This window comes from Calypte anna, chromosome 2 (genome assembly GCF_003957555.1).
Source record: "Calypte anna isolate BGI_N300 chromosome 2, bCalAnn1_v1.p, whole genome shotgun sequence".
NCBI lineage: Eukaryota > Metazoa > Chordata > Aves > Apodiformes > Trochilidae > Calypte > Calypte anna.
Genome location: NC_044245.1, coordinates 9028864 through 9054055, shown reverse-complemented (window position 1 = coordinate 9054055; position 25192 = coordinate 9028864). Strand labels below are relative to the sequence as shown.

The 25192-nt window shown below is 39.0% G+C and overlaps 1 protein-coding gene across 6 annotated transcripts in view; it reads right to left on the bottom strand.

Annotated features, from left to right (window-relative positions):
- The window catches only part of RBM33 (RNA binding motif protein 33), an 86170-nt gene extending 65896 nt beyond the window's left edge, over nt 1–20274 (bottom strand). For all 6 annotated transcript variants that reach the window (XM_030444201.1, XM_030444202.1, XM_030444204.1 and 3 more), the window contains exons 1-7: nt 20036–20274; nt 12029–12107; nt 8787–8835; nt 6768–6844; nt 4792–5092; nt 3574–3684; nt 101–272 (exon numbers count right to left, since the gene is read on the bottom strand). In XM_030444201.1, the coding sequence (XP_030300061.1) occupies nt 101–272; nt 3574–3684; nt 4792–5092; nt 6768–6844; nt 8787–8835; nt 12029–12107; nt 20036–20063 (817 nt within the window). In that variant the 5' untranslated portion in view covers nt 20064–20274. The remainder of the gene's footprint in view (nt 1–100; nt 273–3573; nt 3685–4791; nt 5093–6767; nt 6845–8786; nt 8836–12028; nt 12108–20035) is intronic.
- Between the last annotated feature and the right edge of the window lie 4918 nt (nt 20275–25192).

Here is a 25192-nt window from a genome sequence, read left to right as displayed (position 1 = left end):
GGTCAGCCTAAGTTAGAAGGTGACCATTTTGTCTTTTGCCATTAAACTCTTTCCTAATGAGTAAGCCTGTCAATGTAAGTCTATGGTCACAAAACCTCACCCAAAGTTTCTGGAATGTTTCTCCTTTCTCTTGTTACATCCGAGAGTCGAATTATTGTTCCTTCTTTCCGTTCAGTCTTGAAACGTAATCGTCCAGACTCTTCATCATCATCCTCTTCTTCATCAGACTCTTCTTTTGCTTCTTCTTGTAGTTCCAGAGATTCAATAGCTGCCTGTATCACAAAATACAGAGGGCATGCAAACTGAAAAATCTGCTTTCTTGTTATCATTTGAGTATCAAAAGAGAACACTTTCTTTGTACAATTTTTTCTGGCATTATTCTCATACATAATTCAGTGAACAGTTACAAAGCTTGGCGAATTCTTTACAGACATAGAGTTAAATGTGTATTAAATTATATGGTAGCAATTAATTAGATAACCCATTTTACTGCAGCCCCCTCATTCCAGACTAGCCAGCCAAGGCTTCTTAGTAGCTCTCCTCAAAGGGAGCTTAACATTTCCCATTCTGACACCTAGCACAAAGCTACCAAAGAGCTTTGCTGACTCTTGCTTATGAAAAAAAGTAACAACCTTTCTTCTATCACAAGGTCAGAGTTTGTCTGCCATCCTCATTAAATAATAATGCCATAAGTCCCAGTCACTGACCAGAACTCCTCGCACAGGGTTATGATCTGCTATGGAGCAAGAGTGTTTCTGTCCCCAGCAGCTTACTGCACAGCTGCAGGACTGATAACACACACACAGAGCAGGGAAAGGAAAAAACACCAGTCAGCATGATAAATGCTGATCTTAGCACAGGATTCTCCTAAACATGGGATTGTCAAGTGGCCTGGAGAGCTTTGTGCCATACTGCTAAGATATACAAAACATGTAACTGTTGTAAAGGCTAAGCCTTCTTCATGAAATATTACTAAGGTGAAACAGAACTTTTATTAATTCACTAAAAAATAAGCAGTGGGAGATTCTACCAGAGGTTCACATTGAAGCAACAGAAACTGCTCAATCCTAAAGGATGAAGAAATAACAGAGAGCAAGAAAGAGGATGTTACAGCTATTCCAAGGACACCTTCGCTGCACAAATGAAAAAAAAAAAAAGGAACAAAAAACAAACTTAAGAGTTTCTAAATATCTTTAAAACTTGGCTGTTTTAGTTTGCATGCTTTTAATAATTTTTCCTCCAGGCTGACAAGAAGTGTCTTCAAACTTAATGTGGAAGCTGCTTAAAATACAACATTAACAAACCCTTTTTCTACCAGCTTTGCTCTCAGTTACTCAGGTGCCAAACTACAATAAAGAAATAATAAGGTTATTTATTTGTAGGACATCTATTTGCAGCTCCATTTTTGTGTTTCATTTTCTAGAACAGAATGTCATAAAAGTTTTGGTTGGAAGGGACCATCAATATCATCCAGTTCCAACTCCCCTGACATGGGCAGGGATGCCTCCCACCAGACCAGGATGATCCAAGCCCCATCCAACCTGCTCCTGAACACTGCCAGGGTTGGGGAAGCCTCCCTGTGCAGCATGTCTCATCACCCTCACACAAATTAATTTCTTTCTAATGTCTAACCTAAATCTACCCTCCTCCAGTTATGACAACAATGTCATTAATTACCCTAGTTTACAAGCAGTCAATGTTAAGACACTTAAGGAGTGCTGTTTATATAATGATAAAAAAAAAATAACTAAAATAAAATATTCAGAGCTGGAGACATTCTTCTAACCATGTTACCAAGAGAGTGGATAATCTACAAGGATTCTCTTTCTACTTGGTAATCTCATTTGGAAAGTGCAATTGTGACCCTAGCAACCAACATAAATGAAGTATGAAATAAATAAAAAGATGGTACTGTTTTGGATACAAGAAATCGGTGGCAATCTGCATCCCATCAGAATGAAGCTGGAATGCAGATCAACTGAATAAAGATGTTGTTAAAATGTTCACATTACATGATGAACAAATTCTCTAAGAGCTCTATTAATAACAAATTAAAAATATGAATTAATGTTCTTTTGAATGAAAGGCATTTAATTCTGAATTTACCAGTTTAGACAACGTAATTATTACACAATTCTCACCAGTTTACACTAAAAATGAAGCTGTGTTGTGTTTTTTTTTTTTAAATCAGTAAATTTTTCACTGAGGACAGTCAGGCACTGAATGGTCTCCCCAGGGAAGTGGTGAATTCCCCCACTTTGAACAATTTCAAGTCTCCGCTTGACAGGGTCCTGAGACATCTCACATAAATAATAATAGGAGAAGAGTTGGACCAGATGATTGTTGAGGTCCCTTACAACCTAACATTCTCAGATCCTATGAAATTTGATAGTGAATGCCAGCTACATACTTAATTTTGCCTGAGGTGCAGTGCCTTTATTATCTTGTACAGACTGTGCCTTCAAAACAGCACAATTTTGTGGCTTTTAACACACCAGTAGGAAAGCCCATATAATACAACAAATGAATAAAATGTTTAAGTGTTTCACAGTTCTTTGGAAGGGTAGATTTAATAAAGTGGGAAACTAAGGTAGCTCTCTAAGGTAGATTCGGTGTAAGGTGTCATACTTGCAAAAGAGAAGACTAAGCAGTGCAGGTGGTCCCTTTCAAAGTATCTCTCTTCACTTTCTAAAGAAATGTTAGCACATTATATTAAGTTTTTCACAACTGGAGTATCACAGCAAACCCCTTTGTTAGAACTTCATAGAAGAACGCTGCTGTGTCTTTGAGGAATTAATTTCCTGATGAGTTAAAGCTCCAAAGAGGGAACACACTCTGGCTACACTTCTCAGCAGGTAATCCATTCAATCCTAATTAAGAAGTGGAATAAAAGTAATATTGAAGCAGATTCCTGGTGGGGAAGGAAAAAATCCCACATCAAAAGTTGCTGCAAATTAATAACAGGTATGATACCACTGTTCCAGGCTATAACTAGTGAACATATACTGAACAGTTTTGCAATAAGCTTTCTTCTTGCAAATGAAGGAATTAATCCTTTTCATAACTGAAAAATTTAGATAAACTTCATAGAAATGTTAGTCCCACCACAGCTTTTTTTCAAAACAGGAAACAGATTTTTCCCTAACATACAGAACTTTCCATGTTTACACGTTCCTCCTCAAAGTGGGACATAGGAGAACTCTATCTACACTCCAAGCAGTACCAAATGATCCACCTATACAAGTGAGGCACCACAGCTATTAAGAGACAGCATGCAGTATTACTATTATTCTCCTATTCAGTAGGGTCCCTGAAGTTCCAAATTTTGAAGCTTATTAAATATGGACATTTTGAACTCTCATATGATTTTCATTCCAAGGAGAGGGGATCCACTACATCTGATATCAGACTATATACATCCTATCACTATTAACCTTACACAAAGAGTAATATCACCAATAATTCAATGCTGGGGAAGCTGCATCAGTTCTTACCCAGCAATGTGGGCAATTCTACAAATTCAAACTCCAAAACAACTGGTAAATTTAAGTTACCATTATATTCACAACATACCTCTTCTGATTCATTTGCCATTGTGTGGGATTCTTCCAGTTCCTCATCAGCTGTGTATTCTTCTTGTTCTTCCATTCCCTGCTCATTATAGGACTGCATGTAATCTTCATCCTGAAGCAGTAATGCAAGGTGAAAAGACACAGGAAAACTTTACAGAATACAAGCCACTAAGAGATGGGGTCTTTATGCACTGTTACTGGAACATTGTACCTATCAGGACTGTCAATTTTAAGTGAGAAATCACACAAAGGTATAACTAGCAGGGCTTTTAACTAGACAATACTTTAAATAATATCAAATAACCATAACATTTTTCATTTAGATACCAGCAATGTCATCATAAAGACCTTTTGTAGATAATATACTTTTTGCTCCATCCACTTCTATATTTCTACATTCTTTGATTACAAGTTTATGAAGTAAACACTACAGAATATTCTTATCAAATGAAACATTAATCTGCAGTACCTATAAATTAACAGATTTTACCCTATCAAAAATATAAACATTTAAAAAACATTTTGCAAGTGTTCACATATGACCAAGTTCAACCCTGAGCAATTCAGAACATAAAATAAGTAAAACCTTTCTTAGATTTGCTTGTATTTTAAAATACCTCACTCATCATATACAGTTTTAATTAAGCCTAAATTATTTCACTAGCAATTAAAACCAATGCATGTTCTCCAATACACTGTTTAAATTATATTGAATTATGCAGGTGACATTTTCTGAGCTAACCTCCAATCTCTTTATTCAGGTTTAGACAGTTCTCACTTACAAAAAGGATGAACAAGCAGGACATCAATCACTTTGGGATATTAGCACCTTAAAGATGTCTTTAGCAGGTCAATAATCTTTTCACCTTCGAAGGACTTTATCAGATCTTGTCTAAAGCCTGGATAAAAGCTTTTGCATTAAGTACTTCTTACAATAGGCAGTGTATCTCCACCACACAAAGCTGTTTTCTTCCTTAAGGATACAATTCTCAAGGTCATGATTCTCAACTGCCTTCCAGCATGACAAAGGAGCATTACCTACCGCCAAACAAGCTGTCAACACAAACTTTGTCACAGCCTAGATAAAGAAACTGGCAGACAGTGATAATAGGTCTAATTTCCCCTCCTCCCTAGGGAGGTAAACAGATTTCAAATCAGTCTAAAACCCGATGCACGTAAAGCAATGTTATCTTTGAAGATACAATAGAAAGAAACTCACTGGAAATTCATCTAGGGGTTCATTGATTTCAAGCTCTAGCACTTCATCTTCTTCTCCAGGCTCTTCCCCATATTCTATTTGGTCTTCTGTCAGGTCAGGATCATTGCCTTCATAATGTTCTTCCTCTCCATACTCTGAAGCATATACTTCAGGTGCTTCAGATTTGTCATAAACGATTTCATCTTCCCCTTGGTCATATTCAGACTCATGTTCTATTGATCGATCATTAATGGTTTCAGAGAGTTCATAGGATGTAAGCAAGTTGGATGTAGTATTGAGGCTGACTGTGACACCTTGAGAACTGTGGTACAGGGAAAGGGGAAATCTGATGTTGAAGCTTAACAGTCAACTACTCACAAAGATTTAGCAAAACAAAGCCAACAAATACAAATTCTCTAAGTTTCTGGACAAAATTATACCTCACACACTATTTGACTCCATGCCACATTCTCATAATTCATACTGTACTGCAGCTTATCACCAGCTGCAGGCTATTTGACCAGGGGAATCAAAACAACCAGACGGTTTAGCAGGTCAAACTGGCAGAAGTCCTGCTTAGTAACCAAAGCAGAATGGATTCAATTTTAATTCCAAGACTAACAAAAAATACATAAAATTACTGTAACTGCACCTGTTTTCACAATCTTTCAAAATAAGCTAGCAGATTATTTTTTTATTAAATGCATCAATGTAATTCCTTCATTATCTTAAATTAAAAATTACACTTTTATGACAGATTGAGCATGCTACTCAATGTAACATATAATATATAGTTAAGAATTGCCATTTAAAAAATTCTGAATTAGTATTTAACAAAGAAACAAGACATTACAAAGGATTATCATTAGCCTCCCAACCACAGAGGCATAGATCAGTTTGAACGGAAATAGAGGGAAAAGGGAAAGGAGTGGAGCAAAGTGCTCACTCCCAGGCAATAAAACTGCTAAAAATGCAAGACCCTGTCCACAGAAACCTTTTTTTACTGATCACTATTAACACACTTCAGGTACTTTCTCCTCACTTGTGCAGTCACATAACACACCCATGTAACTGAAATTCCCTGTTTTGAAGGGAATAGTCCAACCCTCATTCCTGCAAGAAGGAAAACAGCAGCCATTGGTGAGATTGATGGTTTGTGGCATTTCTCCACATCCTCATCAATACAGCACAGGGACAGGACTACTTATTCTAATTATAGCTAAGGACAAAAAGGGATCTCAGAGCAATACACATATATACACATCTGTATATGTCTATTAAAACCCATCAGATGACATGCCTGCATAGCATGCAGTAAGTAAGGAAAAGATGGTAAAAACATACAAGCTGTTAACAGCAGCAGTGGTACTGTGCCACTCCGGTACCAGAAGCAACTTGAAAAGTAAAAATATCAAGACACTCATTATGACTTCTAATGTCCATAAGTCAGTTGTGGAGCTGTATCATCAGAGTATTCATATGGCAGGATCCTCAGTAAAGTCCACAAAAGTCCCTGCTAACAACTATACCCTGTACAAAGTTTTCTGTTGTGTATTTGTATACAATTATTTTAAGCCACAAATTAACCTTGCAAACTAGGAAGCTCACCTTCTCAGGGCTTTAGCAGTTAAGATACATTTTTAAAAGCAAGACAGTAGAGAGGGACTTTACAGGGAAGGAAAAATATAATGATACCAAGAAGGGACAATTATAAATACTCTCAAGTATTTATAAATAATACTAAATGCATGGGAAATGACACAGTTGTAAGCTTTTTTATGTAATTTGAATAAAAATTAATTTGATTTTTTTGTTAATTTGAATAGTTTTACTGAAATGCTAACAATGCTACATGCATTACATGTACATTGTTAAGTAGCTGGCTAGGTAAAAAGCAGAACTATTTTAAGTACCAGTGAATTCATTTTATTAGTTATCACTACTAGTAGCCATTAACAGCTCTTAGTTATCCCAAACACAAGATTTAGAAAAGATACCGAAATTCTTGTTCCTCTTCATTGTCACTTTGCAGAAGATCATCATTCAGCTCTTCATCCGACAAGTCTGACTGATTCTAGGTTTCAGAAAAAGTCAACCATTACCATAAATAAGGATATAATTTTTAATTAGATACTGAAACTATTGAAACTTCTGAACACAAAGTACTTTTTATGAAGAACACATCCCAAACTAGAGACCGTATCTTCAATGAAATTGCCAAATTTAAAGCAAAAACATACACTACACAAGACAACAAACCTGAAAATATTTTAGTCTTATGGAAATTCACAAAACTCCAATTTGCCTACCTATCAACACTTTTCATTGATGCACTCCCAGATATAGCCAAATATGTCAACTCACTTGGTAAGTACCAGGAAGAAAGGAGGTTAGTTTTACTCCTTTTATTTAACCACTTTGTGACCCTTATGCATTAGGCAAGTCAAGAAAAAACACTAAGTTACTGCAGTTTCTAAAGTGCAGAAATACTTATGGGACTGGACAAAAGGATATGGTGATTCAAAGAAAACTGGAAAAAAAACCAGTTTGGAAGTGAAGAAAAAAAACAGAAGAAAATATTGTGCCTTTTCTGAACTCATCCTGATTTGTCTATTATACTTGCAGCTGTTCTATTTATTTATTGTTTTTAATAAGGAAGAGATAGCTGGAGTTTTGCTCACCAACATTATTTCCATTCCATAAAGTAATAGGGGCAAAAAGGTTATACAAGGGTAGATTTATCTAATAGTACTGGGATGAGATTAAGTAGAAGCAAGTTCTATTTAATCTTCTTCTACAGGGAGGCTCAGGGAAAACTTCCTGAGAAATCTCTTGTTACTTCATCATCTAAGTCCATACCCACAGATCCTGCTCAGAGATGTTACATAGAAAACTAAGACCAGAAAAAGCAAAGGGATCACACAGTACACTGGAGAAATCTAGCACTGGTTAGTTTCATATGGATAATTAGTTGTTTTTTTAAGATATAAGAGTTAATAGACTTATCAACTCACGTTTAAACTACAAAAAAGCTTATATTTTTTATAAATCCATTATACACATCTCCAATCCCTATCCTCATGGAATTTTATTTTTTAAACAACCACACAAGAGAAAGGATCTTCCTATTTTTAACAGGAACAACTTGCAGAATAATTTCAGGAAGCTAATTTACAACATTAAGTGTGATTACAAAAAAACTCCATCATCTAACACTAAACTTTTACTAGATCTGAGTTTCTTAACAAACCTGTTCATCTCCAGCTAAAACTTAAAAAAACCTTTTCTAAATTAATTCATTTAGCAGATAGTGGTGAAAGTGGTACCAGCCAGGTACCAGCCCAGTCTTCTGCAGATATTGGGCAAATCCAAACATACATTCACTTCTTTGCACAGAGTTCAATTTTGGAAATATTTATCAGAGTGAGGAGTCTACAGCATACATGGGCAGATTCATTTATGTTCTCCAGTGATAGATACTCCCATATTCTTCCCTCACTGAAGAAGGGGAAATCCTCTGCTTACTTGTTAAGACAAAGCAGTGGTGTACTATGTGCAGTGAGTGCATCTTTAATAAATATCACCAGTTGCTTTTTTATTTACTCACTGGTAAATAATGCTGGTATTTGGATAAGTAACTTGTAAAAGCCAGAAAACTGGCAGTTGACATGCATTCTAATTTAGCATTCAGGAGGCATAATTGGGTTTTCTGTTTTGGTTTGGTTTTAATTGTTCAGCCAATATGAGTATAGAGAAACTGATTTTGAGAAGCATCCCTTTTTTGAACCATGTGTTATAAGAAGTAGTATCTCAAATTGTCTTCTTTAAATACTTTGCAAAAGGAACCAGAGCTCTGGATGCAGAAAACTCTGGCCAACAGTGCAGATCTTGGGTACCAGTGGCTGTCAGGCTTTGGACAGGTGACTGTAAAACTAAACTAAATAACTGAAGTGGTAAGTTGAGCAACATTCACAATTTAATACATGTAATGATTCACCTTAATTCACATCTCTTACCTTTTTTCCAGCTAGCAAATCCTCTCCAAGCAAGTCATCATCAAGTTCACTGCAAAATTCAACAAATTTAAGAATTTGAACTTCAGGAAACAGAAACAAGCACAATATAGGGTATATGCCTTTAAAAAACTAACTCAAGGAGAACTGTCTCTGAATCTACGCAAAGCTGTTCTTCTAGCAAAGCATTCTCAAGTTGAAAAAGGAGATTGTGTGTGTATGTGTGTGTGTGTATATATATAAATATATAATGAAACATTAGATCATGGATATTAAGGCCATAGATCATGCATGCTAAGTAAGACCACTGTTGCACAGTCACTTCATTTCCATATGCTCTTCCTTCCATATACCTCCATTTATGACACAGCAAACAGACCTAGACAAAGTGCATGCATTTAAAAAACATTTAGCTAGGTCCCCACTCTAGGTCATTCCCTTTAAGGGATTTTGGGCACAATGTCCAAACTTTCATTTCTCACCTCTCAAGGGAAACACCAAGTCAGACGGTTATGTCCTGTAGGCAAGACTCACACCTACAGGCCACTATGTGGCCCAAGATGCAGTTCAGCAAGGAGGCACAGGGAGCCAGCTGGCATAGGAGCTCCTTTGGCCTAGACAGCTCATAAATACTTAATTCCTTCCTCCTCACATTGAGTGTATGGTCAAACATATTTGCAGGGTGACAAAATCAGCTGCATGTTTCACCATCTTTAAGTGTGCCTAAGAACTCAGGAAATAGTACCTGGCTTACAAAACTTCTGCCATCACATGGCAGCCGTCCCATATATAGGATAAAACATTAAGAACTACAGTCCAGATTAGTTAATCTTCAGGTCAACTGCTTAATCTCATTCTTCCTTCAAGGAAAGAATTAGCTAGTGACAGAAACAAATTCCTCCTTCTGTAATAAACACTGCATACAAATGCCTGTATTAGAACGTGCATTTCCTAAAAACTAAAATTAGATGCCAGTGATTTGAAATGTGAGCTGTAATAAAAGAATGTGAACATCTCTTTCTATATATCCGTATAACTAAAAAAAAATTAAAAATAATAAAAAAATTAAAATCACAAAAAAATGCCTTATATGTTATGTAAAAATTACATGTCCCAAAGTGAGAATGGGCTATATGAACAGAATGGGAATGAGTTCCTTAGGACTACATAAGAAATACCTGAAAATGAGGAAGCCAATCTCAAGACAAATCTGAGCTAAAAGTTGTTTTTGCAGGTAGATGCATCTCTTGCAGAATTGGTTACTGTACAGCTAATGCAGGGTGTGGGGGGGGAATGAAAATTCTGTGGGCTAGCAGAGAGCAGATGATATTCAAAAATAGCACTAAATAGGATGTTATCATCAGTATACAGAATTTGTTAATAGTTACTGATCTCAAACAGTTCCAGGAATGACTGAACATTAACAACTGGCAATTGTTTCGTGTTCACTGCAATATTTAACAAAAATAGGAACATACAGTATATCATACATGGCCAAAGAGCAAACTGACTGGAATTTAACCCCTGTCTTTCAGAGACAAAAAACTCGACATAGCAGAAATAGTTTCAGAAGAGTTTATAGCCAAAACTGAAGTAAGAAAAAGTCAACAATTTCTTAGCTGCCAGTAACCCAACAAACAAATACACCAAAGGGTTTGAAAATATTTCCTGGCACTACAGTCCATCACCGACAGCTTTTAATAAACCTGCACTAGACAAGTCCAAAACACAGCAAGAGCGTGTGTCATAGCAGCGTTTAAAGACAAAAAGCAACTTAAGCTAGAAAGAAATTCAGATCAAAATGGAATAGAGAAGAAAGGGAAAGACTAGATTAATCACCTAAACATAGTTAGGCCTGTTTATGTGTTACTAAAAAAACACCCTAGATGTGATTTTAAAAAAAATTGAAAAAACCCCCAAACATGTGGTTGATAGACATGGTTGTGTATGTACTCAAGACTTTTTTAAAGTTTTGGCTTATTCCTTGACAGTCAAAAAAACTTGTACTAGCACGTAAACAAAGCTCATTACAGAAACAAAAGTGCTTCATGGTCTTAAGTTGTGCCAGGGGAAGTTTAGGTTAGATATTTCTTTACGGACAGAGTGAGCAAGCATTGGAATGGGCTGCCCACTGAAGTGGTGGATTCTCCGTCCCTGGAGATATTTAAAAAGAGACTGGATGTGGCACTCAGTGCCATAGTCTAGCAACCACAACGGTGGTTCAAGGGTTGGACTCAATGATCTCTGAGGTCCCTTCCAACCCAGCCAATTCTATGATTCTATGATTCATAGAATGCCTCTCAAAACCTATTAAAATATTAAATGTCATTCAAAAGTTAAAAAAATAGAATCAGAAGCATTTTGCCTGTATTACTGGCCTCAGTATTTCTGAATGCCCTGAGCTGGAAGGTAGCATGGCACAGTGACCCAGCCTGAACAAGTAATTTTATTACACTCTCAAAATGTTATTACTCAATAACTTGTATTTGCTTGCATTGCGTAATTAACTTATATTAACTAGTAAGGTATTGTAGTAAACAAAAGACAAATCTGCTTGGAATGCTTTTCCCCTTTTTACAGTGAAAACCACTGTCAAAGTCTGAAGAACTCTCTCTGTTACTAAAAAGGAATAATATTTTAAAAAGCAATCCCACAAAAGAGTGAAAATTTTTCACACAGATAGAATAGAGGATTTTAACCAGCAGCTTGATTCAAGTCTTTCCCAGCTGGAGTGCCTTCACATAAAAGAACATGTTCCTTTTTCCCAAAAAATAACCAAATTCTTATATATTTCTCTAATCCTTACAAAGGTCAGATTTTTTCCACAGAAACCCACAGCTAAGCTCCATTCTCAATGTAGGACTTTGAGAATAAGAAATTAAAACACGTAGGTAAAAAATTGAGTTGAAAAAATCCAAATTTTAGCAAAATCCAACAATGTAAAACATTAAGATCTACGAAATGTTGAAAAGGAACTCAGGACATTAATCGCTACTTTAATAATACTCCACAAATATTTTGGTTTTATCCAGTTCTAAGTGGTATCTATTCACAGTGCTCTCTATATTCCTCAAAAAAAGGATGTATTTGGCACATGCTACCATCAACTGACACATGCAAAACAACATCTTCATTAGTAGCTAAACTTGCTCTACCCTACGTCTAAGAATGCAAAAAGCCAGAATGGGAAAACAGAGCAGTGTAATTCAGCATACAGAAACTGAACATGAAGATATTATGCATACCTGTCCCAGTCATCATCTCCAGCTCTTCTTCTCCAAGATCTTTCTGCACCAGGCTTATCAAATTGATCAAAGTCATCATCTGTAAAGAAGGTGACTACAGTAAATAATTCTTACCAAAATGAAAGGTTTCTGAAGCAACCACTTAAGTGGGACTTGAGGGAAAGGGGGTGTTGTTTTTTAGAAGATGCAGAAATAGCTTCTTCCACTTCCCACTTTAACATGAGGAAAACAGATAAATACCTATAGACAGTCCACGTTCCTGTCAAGTTTCTAATGTAGACATGGACCCCCACTCAGCCAACATCACAAACTTCTAAACCTCCAGCTTTCCCAACCCTTCAAACTTCTCACATCTGACTCCTTATTTATGAGCAATTCCAACCAAAGTCCAAAGCTGAATGACAACCATGCAGTGCCCTTTTCAGAAGTCCACTCTAGAAGAATGTATAAAAAAAGCCTCAAAATGACTGGTCAGTCTGTGTGTGGTGACTGCAGCTTATTAGAACTGCTCCACACAGATCCTGACCACCTCCCTGTTCTTCTCTTACTGACTGTTCACACGATAAAAAGATCTTCAGGAGAGAGGGAGTCAGCTTTTCTGTTTTTTATTTGTTCAGTGATAGCTGACACTGACCATAAGCATTACAAATTATGCCACTTTGACATTGTGTTACCAGGACCCAAAGCAGGTTGTAGCTCTTTAGAATAGAAGAAACATTCATGCATCCACAAATAGCATCCACTGCCAGGTTCACCACTGGCAAAGCAGCAAGCACTGAAATGGGCACAGGCCCTGCATCCACAGTGCAATGCGATACCTCAGTGAGGCATCTTTTTCTCTTCTGTTTCTGAAACTATACATTTTCATTTTTCTTCCCACTATCTAGGCAATAACATTGGAAAATACCAGTAAATTACAATAAGTATAACATTTATGTTATACTTAAATAAAATAACATAAATACATAAAAACATAAAATACATAAATAACATAAAAAACTCCTACTAGTCAGTGTCTGTGTCAAGCATGATTAAGTGCCTGTATGACATTGCCTGGCAGAGAAAGACCACTGCTTGGCATCTGCAGAGCACAAAACCACTGAGAGCAACAGCTGAAGATTTTTTTTATAATTCTCAGTACTACTGTGTGGGAGGCAAGATGAAAAAAAAAAAAAAAAAAGGACGGGGAAATCCAGGAACATAAGCTTTTTAAGCAGTAAAATATTAAAGAGTTTTTATGGTTTTTCCAGCAGTATCTGTGCAGCCTGGAAAGGCAGTCATAGCAATTGTTTCTAAGACATGACTTCAAGGCTCTCCTGGCAAATCTCACTGAGATGTGTGCACATTAGCTGGGCATCAACTGCAAGATCCTGACAGGTGACCACTAAACACACAAAGCCCCCTTCCTAACTTCCAGGCAGTACTGGGAAAAAAAAAAAAAAAGTATGCAGAACAGACCAGTTATCCAGGAAAACAAAATAAATACTTGGCTCTTCCTACTGCAGCTGTAAGAAAATGGCCATTACCAAATAACAGAAGTGGCATAATGCTGCACAGACTGACTAACTCTGGCTGTTTTGTGAGACTAGCCTGCCTCCCAAGGCTCTGGCTAGGTGTGAACTAGCATAAACATAGATACAGCAAAACACACTTGATTCTTCACACTAAAAGCTTCCAATTTGCTTTATACTTACCCTGATGGAACATTACCAGTGTTATTAGCTGGTCTATAGAGCTTATCTTTTGGTTTTATGATATATGCCCAGAACTGTATCTTTTTTGCTGCTTAATAAGAAGAGATCATCCAAGCTGGAAATCCACAGAACACAAGCTTCATTTCTTTTGCTGATGGTAGTTTCTAACTCTGTGGACGTCCTTCCAATAAAACCTTAACTAATCATTTTTCTATGTAAAATGGAAGTCCTAAGCTACAAAATCAAGTCTCACAAGCGTAGGAGGTGAATCAGCATGAACACTGCAGAGCTCTTAACATCTTAAAATGGTACCAATATAGCCTAAAAGGGTAGGTCTACATAGCAACTGTTGCTAAGATGGAGTATTTTACTGCAATGAGATTGCCAAGTCTTCTACGTGAAAAAAAAAAAAAAAACCCACAAACAAACCAAAACGTTTGATGACTGCATTGTTTGTCTTCCTAGAAATACACCTGCGTGCTTTCTGGAACATGAACCACGTCATCTCACAAGCTTCTACAGTTCAAAATTTTATATTTTAGTTTGTTTCAATATTACACGATCACAAATATCAAACACACTATTAGTTTTAGGGATTGAAAAAGCACTGATGATTTCTCCTTATCCAAAACAAAATGGAGATGGCACAATGACCCAATGGAAAAACAAATATTACACACTGTTTATACAACAGGTCTTTTAGCAAAGTAATTAAGCTACACTTCTTTGGGGCAGAACAGGTAAGTGAGTTAACAAAGGAAAAGTAGTGAAAAATAGAGAAAAAAAGTAATCTACCACATGAAAAAACACAACTTCTCTATACTTAAAATTGATGCTGAACATATAAAGTCCATCTTGATCTATCCCATTCTCTGATATCATATTTAAAATGCTCAACTTGACAATTTGACAGCATTTCAAGTGGAAGTCTCCAGATTTAAAACAGCTTACCAGCTTATCTTTATGTAATAGTTTACTTCTACAGAATATTTTACTTTGTATTCTATTGCAAAAGGATACACAACATACAGACTTTATAGGATTTTTAGGAGCAAAGCATACATTTAGAAACAGACCTATGTTTCTGCCCAACAGTGAACTGAATTTTGGTATCTCTTGCTATGCAATACAGAGAAACAACAGGTTTCATGAGGAATAGCCATGTCTAAAACACAGACAGGCAATTTAGCTGTACTAAAAACACTGGCTGAATGAAAACTTCTGGTAACAAATCACAACATCTAGCAGTAAAAGCAAAAGGACAACAGCAACTCCTGAATCCAGAAGTACAAATCCAGGCTGATTTATTAGACATAACCAAGAACTCCAGCCCATCAAAAAATTCATATTCACTCCTACTACTGAATTATGCCCAAGAATACGTGCACCAATACACCACACACACAGTTTGGTTTATCAGTTCAGGAATAGCCATCAAGTAGTCTTTATTCTGGTAAACAATTACTCACAGAAGCCTTAAGTATTCAGTGACTAAGTATTTACAACAACCTAACAACTGCGTAACACATTCCTCAGCTACTGTATTTCATTTTTTCTTTCCATATTAATCTATAGCATAGAGTTTAGATTTTTCAAGGAAATAAAACCACAAAAAATTATTTCTACAGGAGGTAAGCTCTTTTAACCTTCCCAAAACCAACTTTTCTAGAGTCTATCATGATGCAGAGCTAGTCATAGCAATGAGCACAGAAGTAATTATGATCTGCTGCCTAGAACTGAAGTTTTCTAATCACTATATGAAAGTAATGATTTTTTTTCATTATTATTTTAAATAAAACTACATCCAAACCCATCACCACCAAGCCACAAAAAACCACTTCCAAAGTCTGCTTGGATTTGAAAATATATTTGTTTTAGAAAAACATTTTTAAAGTGTCACAATCTACACCTCACAAGTGCTGAACAGCAAATTAAGGCCAAATGGCTTTGGACAGTGATGAGAAAACTGCAACTCTCCGAAACCTATCCAGCACCTTCCACAGTCACAAAAAGATCCAGTTAAAATTCAGGCTGCATTAGAGCAGAATATAACACAGGACCAATCACACTATTTATTTGGAAGGCTTTTTGGTCAGGTCAGTGACAAATTATTCTGGACAAGTTCTACATGCCCTAAAATCTGAGGTTTAGTATTTGATGCAATAAAATATGGTTTGGCTTCAGTAAAAATGAGTGATACTAAGGCTATGTTTAATTTAGATGACCTGAAATGAGAGTACATTCAGAAGAGGATGACTTTCAGTGAAAGCTTGTCAAAGAAGTATAAAGGGATTAAAACCTGCCATGATTTAAAGCAAACCTGCCTGCCAGAAGCTTATTCAAGTAACAATGTGTGTTTGGCACTAGTCCTTAGCTCAAATAACCCATGATCATGTATTTGTATTTCATGAAGTGTAAACTCTACAGGCCCTTGACACATAAGAGGAGTTCTAGCACATGAATACTCCAATTCTAAATTATAGTAGCCATGTTGCACCAGTCCACCTAAAAAAAGATGCAATACTTACAAAGAGCAAAATACTGCCAGCACTCCACCCACTTTCATCTATGCACAGATGAAAAAATCAGCTCCCAGTCCCTGTATGCTGCCACTCACCAGCCTGAAGCAAAACAAATTCAATTGAATTTGTCAAACTGGAGAATTTTTACCACATCTTTGAATTGGATGGTGACCCACAACACAGAGAAAGTGGCTAGCAGTGTGAGCACTGTAAATTTTCTTCTCATTTTTATCAACAGCTTCCCAAGAGGTTTTTAAAGCCACTACACTGGTGAGAGCACAACATCGACTCCCAGATTAGTTTAACGTAAACTCATAACAGCTTAAATTCAAGCTGAAGTAATGACATAACAGGCTCAGAAGTAAACACCCATTCAGTTACTCCTGGTGCAGGACTACCAGAAGAAATGTGGGGTAGACATGGGGCCTCCAAGTCCTCCTCCACCCCATCTGTCATGATTCACACCCCATGGACATCAGGAAGACTTCCAGACCACTGAAGTTCAACAGAATGGAATTAATATGAAAGGAAGAGAACTAAAAATAATCTTTCCTTACTTCAGCATGGCAGACAAGATAAAAGAACTGCTTCTTGCTTTAGTGACGGCTTGTTGCTTACCCTGTAACCACCTCTCCCTAAATTAGATTAAAATCTAGCTGTAAATACCAGGAAAAAATTTCACCACCTATACAACACAGTTATTATATTACACTATAAGCAGATGATCACTAAATAACAGAATAGCCCAGGCTGGAAGGGGCCATGAAAGACTACCTGATCCAACCCTTGGAGGGAAAGGGAGCCTATATGAGATAAATTATCCAGCACCCTGTCAAATCACATCTTGAAAGCCTCCAGTGATGGAGATTCCATAATGCCTATTTTTTTCCAGAGACTGATTGCTTTCACTGTAAAAAAAAAAACAAAAAAAAACCCCACACACACACAAAAAAACAAAAAACAAAAACAAACAACAAAAAAAACCCCAACAACAAAACAAAACACCACACCAAAAAAACCCCAAAACAAAACAAAAAAACATATTAATAAAAAGCTTCATATCAAGTGAGGGTTCTCCTGGTACAACTTATAGCCATTGCCTTGTGTCTTCTCCAAGTGGCTCCATGTAAAGAGATGGCCTTTGTGCTCTTTATAGCCCCTCTCTTTAAATAGCTTTATGTTACTCAACAATCAAGAGGCTTGGTCTGGTATTGTTTCTATATAAAAGTTTGAATCAAAAATTGGCAACTGTTGCCTTAATAGTATCAATGGATTAATGAGCAACTACAAGCCCTCAAAGTCCCCCATCATGACTAACACACCCACTCCTATGTTTCAACCAGCCACTCTAGAATTAGAAGCAAGCTGAACCAGGGTACCTAGAAAAAGAAATTTGTGAAGCAATATGAAGCTGTGAATTACTCCAAGAGACTGCACAGACCATCACTTGAAAACTTTCCACTTTATACTTATGAAGCCTATCAAAGAGCCTTTACCTTTATCCTTAGAAAACTAAGCTGCACCAACACAAGTATCTCATCACAGAAATACATATGAATATTCTTACGAATCAAGACAGTATTTATCAGGAGCCTAAACTATTATAAATTACCAATGAGTTCACACGTGCTGTCCAATAGATACATCTCCTTCCTTCTGAATACATTTACATGTTTAACTGACAGTCATTTCAAGTTTCATTTTTTAGTCCTGCAACAGAAGGACTGTCAATCTTTTCAGTCCATCTTCAAAGCCAAAAGCTATTTCATTTTGTCAATGGCTGCCCTGCAATTACGTCAAATTAACACTCCATTTGTTTTACCAAGACCTATTTTATGCTACCTGATCAATTATCAGAGCCTTTTTTTTTTTACTTTTCTTCTTTAAGAAAACATTGGGGTGCTACTATTGTTATATGTTAAAGTCTTTCCCTCCTTCAAAAAACCCAAAAACTAAATTTAAAACATTAATTCCTACAGTTAAAACTTTAAGCCAAATAACCACTCAGTCCTGGGCTCTCTCCCATTTGTCACCACTGACTTTGAACAGCAGAACCTTTCCAGAGAGTTGCATAAACCATTCCTGTAAGTTCTAGGCTTTATATTGGATCTTAAAAGTGTATTTAACAACTTCCTCGATTAGTCATAGGGCCATAAGTGTGTGACACTTCTGGGTTTCTTTTCAGACAAGCTCTGCACAGTGCTCACCTAAACTAAACAAGCACTGATATGGGGCAAGGATCATATTTAATTGGCCACCGTTTATTGATGAGCACAGTGCTAACGCTAAACAAACAACTGCTTTTGCCCACTTATCACAAAAGGATTCCCAATCATGGCAGGACAGGAAGGGTACTTCCCAGCAAAAAACAAAACAACCAGTCCTGAAACTGCAGCTTCAACACTTAGCTGTCTGCTGCAAGCACCTGTGTACATAAAAGCATGCTGATTCAACTCCCAACAGTTTTAAACACAAGAATCAAAATGCTACAAAAGTCACACTTTCTTACAATTACTGTCTCAATAGTGCAGTAAAAAAAGAACTACAAAAAAACAGAACACGGATACAAAGTTTACTTCCACATTACCTCTAACTGATCTGAACCACAGAAACCAGCACAACCTAAACATTGCAATATATTTCACACCATTAAAAAAATGTCCAGAATATTAACTTACCACTCTGTTATCCTTCCTAGCCTTCATCCTGAACTCGGTGCCAAAGTTTAGCAATTTCTTTGTAACATCTACCTTGAGTAGGAAAACTAATTTTATGGTTATGTACTTTGTTACCACCTAAGCTAACCATGACAATCAGTCACACCACTTAGGTGAGTGATGAGGAAGACAAGTCATTCTATTCCCTGACACCTACATACAGGAAAACCAGACTGAAGTAATCAAAAACTTTTGCAGGCAGAGAAAAGTTGATCAACTGACAACTCTGACCATTCTTTATCCAAACTGTTACTCCTAGTCAAGGCAATGCCCACAGCACCAGAAAAGACATTCTGTTAAACGTCTCTCTCTTGAACACCCCAGTGTGAACCCTGCAAGTTAATCTTTTGATCACTCAACCAAACTCTCTCATTTTAAAATCTACTTAATATACCCATCAGAACCACAGAGGGTCTTGTGTTGTCATTTAAAATGCTGTGAGAAGAAGTGTCCTCAGTCAAGAAGCAACACATTGGTGTGCCGAGCCCTGGGGTTAAGCACTGACTTCATCTTACACTTTCCAAGCAAGACCTTTTACCTTTGAGCAGCCTGTAAAGTAAATTGTAACATCTCCCCAGGTGAGAAATAAGTTAATCTAACACACACACTGTAGCCGTAAAAACTACGGGAATTAAGGTCTCTAAGTAAACACATCCACCCCATCCAGAAGTCTCACACCTGTTGTGAGCGATGAAGCTGTTGTCTCTCCTTGACCGGGGCAGGGCCGGGAAGGGCCATGAGAACCCGTCACCGCACGACGCTCACTCCCATTAGCAACAGAGCCGCTCCTGGGGCCCTGATGTGCCAGGGGAGCTCCTGCTTCTCCTCGGGCTCCGCTCTGGGCCCCGCCCGCACCCCCCTGCACGCAGAACCCGTCGCCCCCGCCCATGCGGGAGGCAGAGACCCTGCGGCGAGCGGCGGTGCCACCGCCCCAAAAGGCCCCGCAAACCCCCGGCCCCGCCGCCAGGCAGGCCCCGCGCTGAGGCTGCAGCCGACCCCGCTCCCCCAGGGGACGCCTCGGATCCCCGCTCCTCGCCCGCCCCCGAGCAAAACCTTCCAGGCCGCGGCACCCACCTGCGCCTCCTCCCAGGGCGGCAGCCATGGCTCTTCGCCTCGCCCAGGCGGCGGCACCCGACAGCCACCCCCGCGCCGCCCCCAGGAGCGGCGGGGAGCGGGGGGCCGGAGAAGGGCTCGGATTCAGCGTCGCCGCGGATCGCCCCTCCGCGCTCACCCACCGCAGGAGAACAACAAAACTACCACAACATGGCGGCCGCCGCCGCAACCGCCGTCGCCGTCGCCCCCGCGCTGCATCACGGGATGGCGGCGGACCGGTCCCTCCCTCGCGGGGCGGGCGGGCCGTGGCCGCCCCTGGTTGGACACCGGGAGCCCGGGAGCTCCGCACGGCGGCTGCGTCAGCACCACCCGCGCATGCGCCGAGGGCTCCCTCCCGGCAGCGGGGTCCGGGCGGGGCGGGGAGAGCTGCGCGCGCGTGCGCCGGGAGGCGGGGTGCGGAGGTGCACGCGCGGGGTCTCCCGGTGGGACGGAGGGGAGGGAGGGGATGGCGGCGGGGGCTGAGCTGGGGTGTGCGGCTTTTCCTCGGGATTTGAGTCCGCGGGAAGCCGGGCGGCTCCGGGAAAGGGCTGTGGAGCGGGACCGAGCGGCTCCGCACCCTGCCCCGTCGGGAAGTCCGTGGTGCCTGGGTCTGACCTCCCCGTTACAGGGGAGCAGCATCCCCCCCACCCCCCTTCCCCCTCAGGGAGGCTTCGGTGCCTTTACCTGAGCGGGACAAAGAGTGGGAAGGAGGAATGGGAGGAGGAGGAGGCATCGCTTTCCAGGTCTCTCTGATGAGGGTTTTCAGATGTCGAAATTTATTGGCATTAACAGCGGTTCCGAATAGTGGAATGCTTTTTTTATTATTATTATTTAAGTGTTTTTTTTTTTAATTAATGGTTGGACCCAATGATCTTAAAGGACTTTTCTAAAATGATCCTCTGAGCCTGTGTCTCTTGTTAAAGTGTGAGGCTGGTTCAGCTCTGAAATGCCCAGCTCACGATGTTTCGTGAGGTTTCAGTAGGTTGTGGGTCTGCCTGGTCTGTCTTGAACCCTCAAGTTCACCTGACTCTTGTGAAAAAAAACAACCATGAGCTAATGGGTTTGAAATATAACATGGAAAGGACAGTTTGGGCTGTCTTGAGTGGATAGAAGACCACAATTTTCTGTCTTTTAAGGCTTGAACATACAGTTGAGTTAAAGTTAGCATACTAAACTAAAACAGGTCAAGCCATGTGGTTCTTGCTTCTCCAACAAGCCTCACTTTGGTACCTATTTTACAGCCTTGGTGTCATTACATGATAAATCCAGTTTGGCCTCAAGTTGATAAATCTTTTATCTGCTGGGCCCTTCTGTAGGTGCTTCTCTCCTGGCTGGATAGCTCCATACAGCAGTTTGGATCACTGATTCCACGGGAGATGTAATTCACCAAAAGGAGTTTTCCTTTTGAGTTTCTTTCCCACCTTTTCCTAGTTTTTCTGTTGGAAGGGGAATCAGGAGTTGTGCCACTTTGCACAGAGCAGGTTAAAAATAAATATATGAAACTGCTTTGCTATAAAACAAACTTCCAGGTTACACTGCTTGTGAAGAAGCCAGATCTGATCTAAACAGTTTAATGGAGCCTGCTGTAACTAGACTAGTTCAAGTAAATGGCAAAACTTTCCCAGGTGGACAAGTCCTCATGGAAATAATTAACAATGCTAGTATTTAAATTATCAGCATTATCTGATTAAACCCTTGCTATGAGAATAGGGAAGTTCTCATGTCACTTTATTCTGGGCTCCCCGCAGACTTGTTTCTGCGTAGCATTTGGTCTCATTTTTTAGGTTTTCTTCACAACTGTACAGCTAGAGATTTATTCTTTACATTTTCCTACAAACTCACAGCAAGATTCTGACTTTAATTTAGGAAAGAGACCATCAACAAGCAATGATTTCTGCTAATTTAATGTCTGTCAGTCCAGCTCTAACAGCTTGAGATGGAGACAGTGAAATCTGAACACTACTACTGTCAGTGGTAAAAGTAAAACCTGGTGATTTCAGCGGGACCAGGATTCCAGCCATCACTCCTCAGTCTTTCTTTTGGATAGCTGGTTTGCAGCACAAAAGGTTCCCTGGCAAGGGAGGGAGTTTTCTGGAGCCTTTACAAGCTGGATGAAGGGGAAGTGTGAGGGATAAGACTCAGGCAGTGTCAGCAGCAGCCTGTTATAACTCACAGCTCTCTTGACATCATCCTCTGTATCTCTTCTGTTTGAGTTTGGGAAAGGAAGTTTTAAACATCAGCAACAGTCACAATGAGCATCTTTGTGGCATTCAAGTATGTAGGAGAATGTATTTTATAGATACTTATGCTTTATATTTCTGTCCATTTTAATAACTTATTTGATTTTTGTGACTCACAGTCAAAACAAAAATCAAGTTACCATTGGCTTAAGACACCAATATTAAAAAGGAATAACAGGATAGTTCACTGTTACTCCAATAGCATGCAGACCCTTCTGCCATTTTGCACAGCTCCAGTACCAAAAACGTGGCCATTCCCAAGTGTCTGAACTTCAGCAGGAGTGGAACCTAAACTACAATGCCAGGTAGGAGTGTGGTGACACCAGTTGCCTTCACTCAGGACTTCTGTGAGCTTTGAGATTCTGGGAACTATAATTCCTCTGGATCCTGTATAAAGCACTCCATCTTTTCCTCAGTCTGTGCTATAAAATGCAAGTGTGTGGGGTTAACATACTTGCTGCTTCTGGAATCCATGAATTAGAATAACTTCATATGATGCAGTCTTCATCAATTTATTTAAATACTTCTGGGAGTTCTGCATAAGTAATGTACTGGCCTGTGTGTCTTCCAAAGCAAATCCAGCTGAAGTTGGGGATGCAACAGATTGTCTTTTAAGGAGATTAGGTTAATAACTGAGCCACAACTCAAGAAGCCATAATCCTGGTTCTGTTCTTGCTTGTTGCATTACTGGGGCAGAATGTCTTGCGTCTGCTGCCTCAGATTTCCCCAAGATGGGGAGAATGATGCTAAGCTTACCAAAAAGTTTCAAGTTAACAAAAGAAAAGTAAAAATTATTGTGTCCTAACTTCTCCACATTAATCTGTTTCCACTGCAATAGTCACTATCAGTTCTATTTATAATAGCTTTGAATTTTCTATTTTTCTTTCTCAAATACTTATTACACATTAATTTTAAATCTGATCTGTTTGTGGTGGGTTTTAATTTATTTTTCTTTTATGCACACTGAAATAAAATCACCAGTCAGAAAGAACAGTGTTTCTGTATTATTTTAATCACAATTACTCCTTCAGGAGCTTTCATTTTAGTCTCACTTAATCTGGCAAAATCAGGCTGATTTTTTGTAGCATGGATGGGTGGCCCAGTCGTGGGCTCATGACCTTCTGTGATGAACCTCTCAAGGTGACAGCTAACTCTGAGGCACTGTCTGCCACTTGAAGTTAAGCCTGTTCCTCCAAACTAGACATTAAATGGGTTTTGGGTTATTTTAGCAACATCCTGTGATGCAGCAAATGTTCTGTCACACCTGACAGGAAATTCTGGATTTAAGGTGTACAAATGAGGGATATGGAACCAAATTGACTCTCTTGTGGGTGCCACTGGGCCTGATCTGAAACATATTGACAATGTCAGCAATCTGAAGAGGCAGCAGTGCCTCTTAAAAGATGGTATTCACCTGCTACACAAGTGAAAGATGCTTTCTCTTTGAGCATATTCCCCAGAAGGGCAACAACAGAGTAGGAGATGAGAAAAACTTTTAAAACTAAAAATTACCTTACTTACAGAAAGAAAACAGTATGAGGACTAAAACAACTAAAATATGCAAAAAACACTGGTGTGATAAACTTTGAACAGAAACATTAAGTGTTACAGCCTCTGGACTAAGCATAGTTTCAGAGCTGCAGACAATGTCCGCGTGTTTCAGATTTTTTTATCACTGTATTTTTTATTCCTGTTTCCTTCCCCATTCTTGTTACTTGTTTATCAACTTGTTGCAGCTTATCTGCCTTGTCTGCAAGCTACTTGGTTCATCTTATTTCAGTTGTAATTTCTTCAGAGCAATGTGACCTAAGGACCCCTGAAACAGCTGCTGAAGTGGAGAATAGCAGAGTTTGCGTGCTGAGAAATGGTGCAAACAAGCAATGTGTCTGTCAAGTGTGTTATTAATGTGTCACATGTGGAGTCCCTAGAAAGCTGGTCAATCACCAGAGATTAAAATCTCAACAGAACATACATATATATAGATATATATAGTTGAAGTATAGTGTAAAATGTATAAACTATTATCAGCTCCAAATGGCTGCAAGGAGGTTTGAGCTGTAGCTTTGAGTGTTGAACTGAGATCAGCATGCACAAACTTGGGCCCCAGTGTTAGCAATGTATTTTTGGTAGCTAGAGAAAAGAAATCAACAAACGCCAGAGGAATCCAAGTCAACTCAACTCAAACCATTGTATGATACTATAGCATTGTATTTGGGTTGGGTTTTTTTTCAGTTTGGATGCTGGAAGTCCTAATGACTAAACTCTGCTTTGTTTCACCAGGAAGCCCAGCTAATGTCAGGACAGCAGGAGATTCAGGGTGAAGCTGGCAAATGAAAGGCAGTCCTTCCTTTCAGGAATTATTTAGAATAAAGTGGAAAGTGTCTAGGATGCCCTATTCTTAGTGAATGGTATCCTATGGTAAGCATACCTAAATTAGTAAAGGTTAGGAATGTTTTCCAGAGTTTCCTGACAAGGAGCCAATATATGGCATCATTGTCCTTGCCCAAGGATTGAGTTTTGGGAAGGCCTTGCTTTCTCTGTACACAGGCCAGGCTGTCCCTTTCCATTCTGTAAAGGGCAGAAAGACATATGACAGCTCTAGGTAAAGCACAGAGCATCACAGCCAGCTCCTGTGGCCCAGATTCTCATGGTTTACACCTGTGAGCAGAGCCCCGTGCTCTTTGGAACCCCACTGAATGTGGAGACATTGTGCAGAGGTACCAAATGTCAACTATCATACACAGACTTCCAGATCAGAGCTTACATTCCTAAGAACTCCTTTTACAGAAGGCTGTAATCCTGTTAAAAGCCTTTGGGAACTACTGCAATGCAAATAATAGTAGCAATAATTAGCTCTGCTTTAATTGATACTGTGTATTTCTCAAATGTCAGTGAAAAT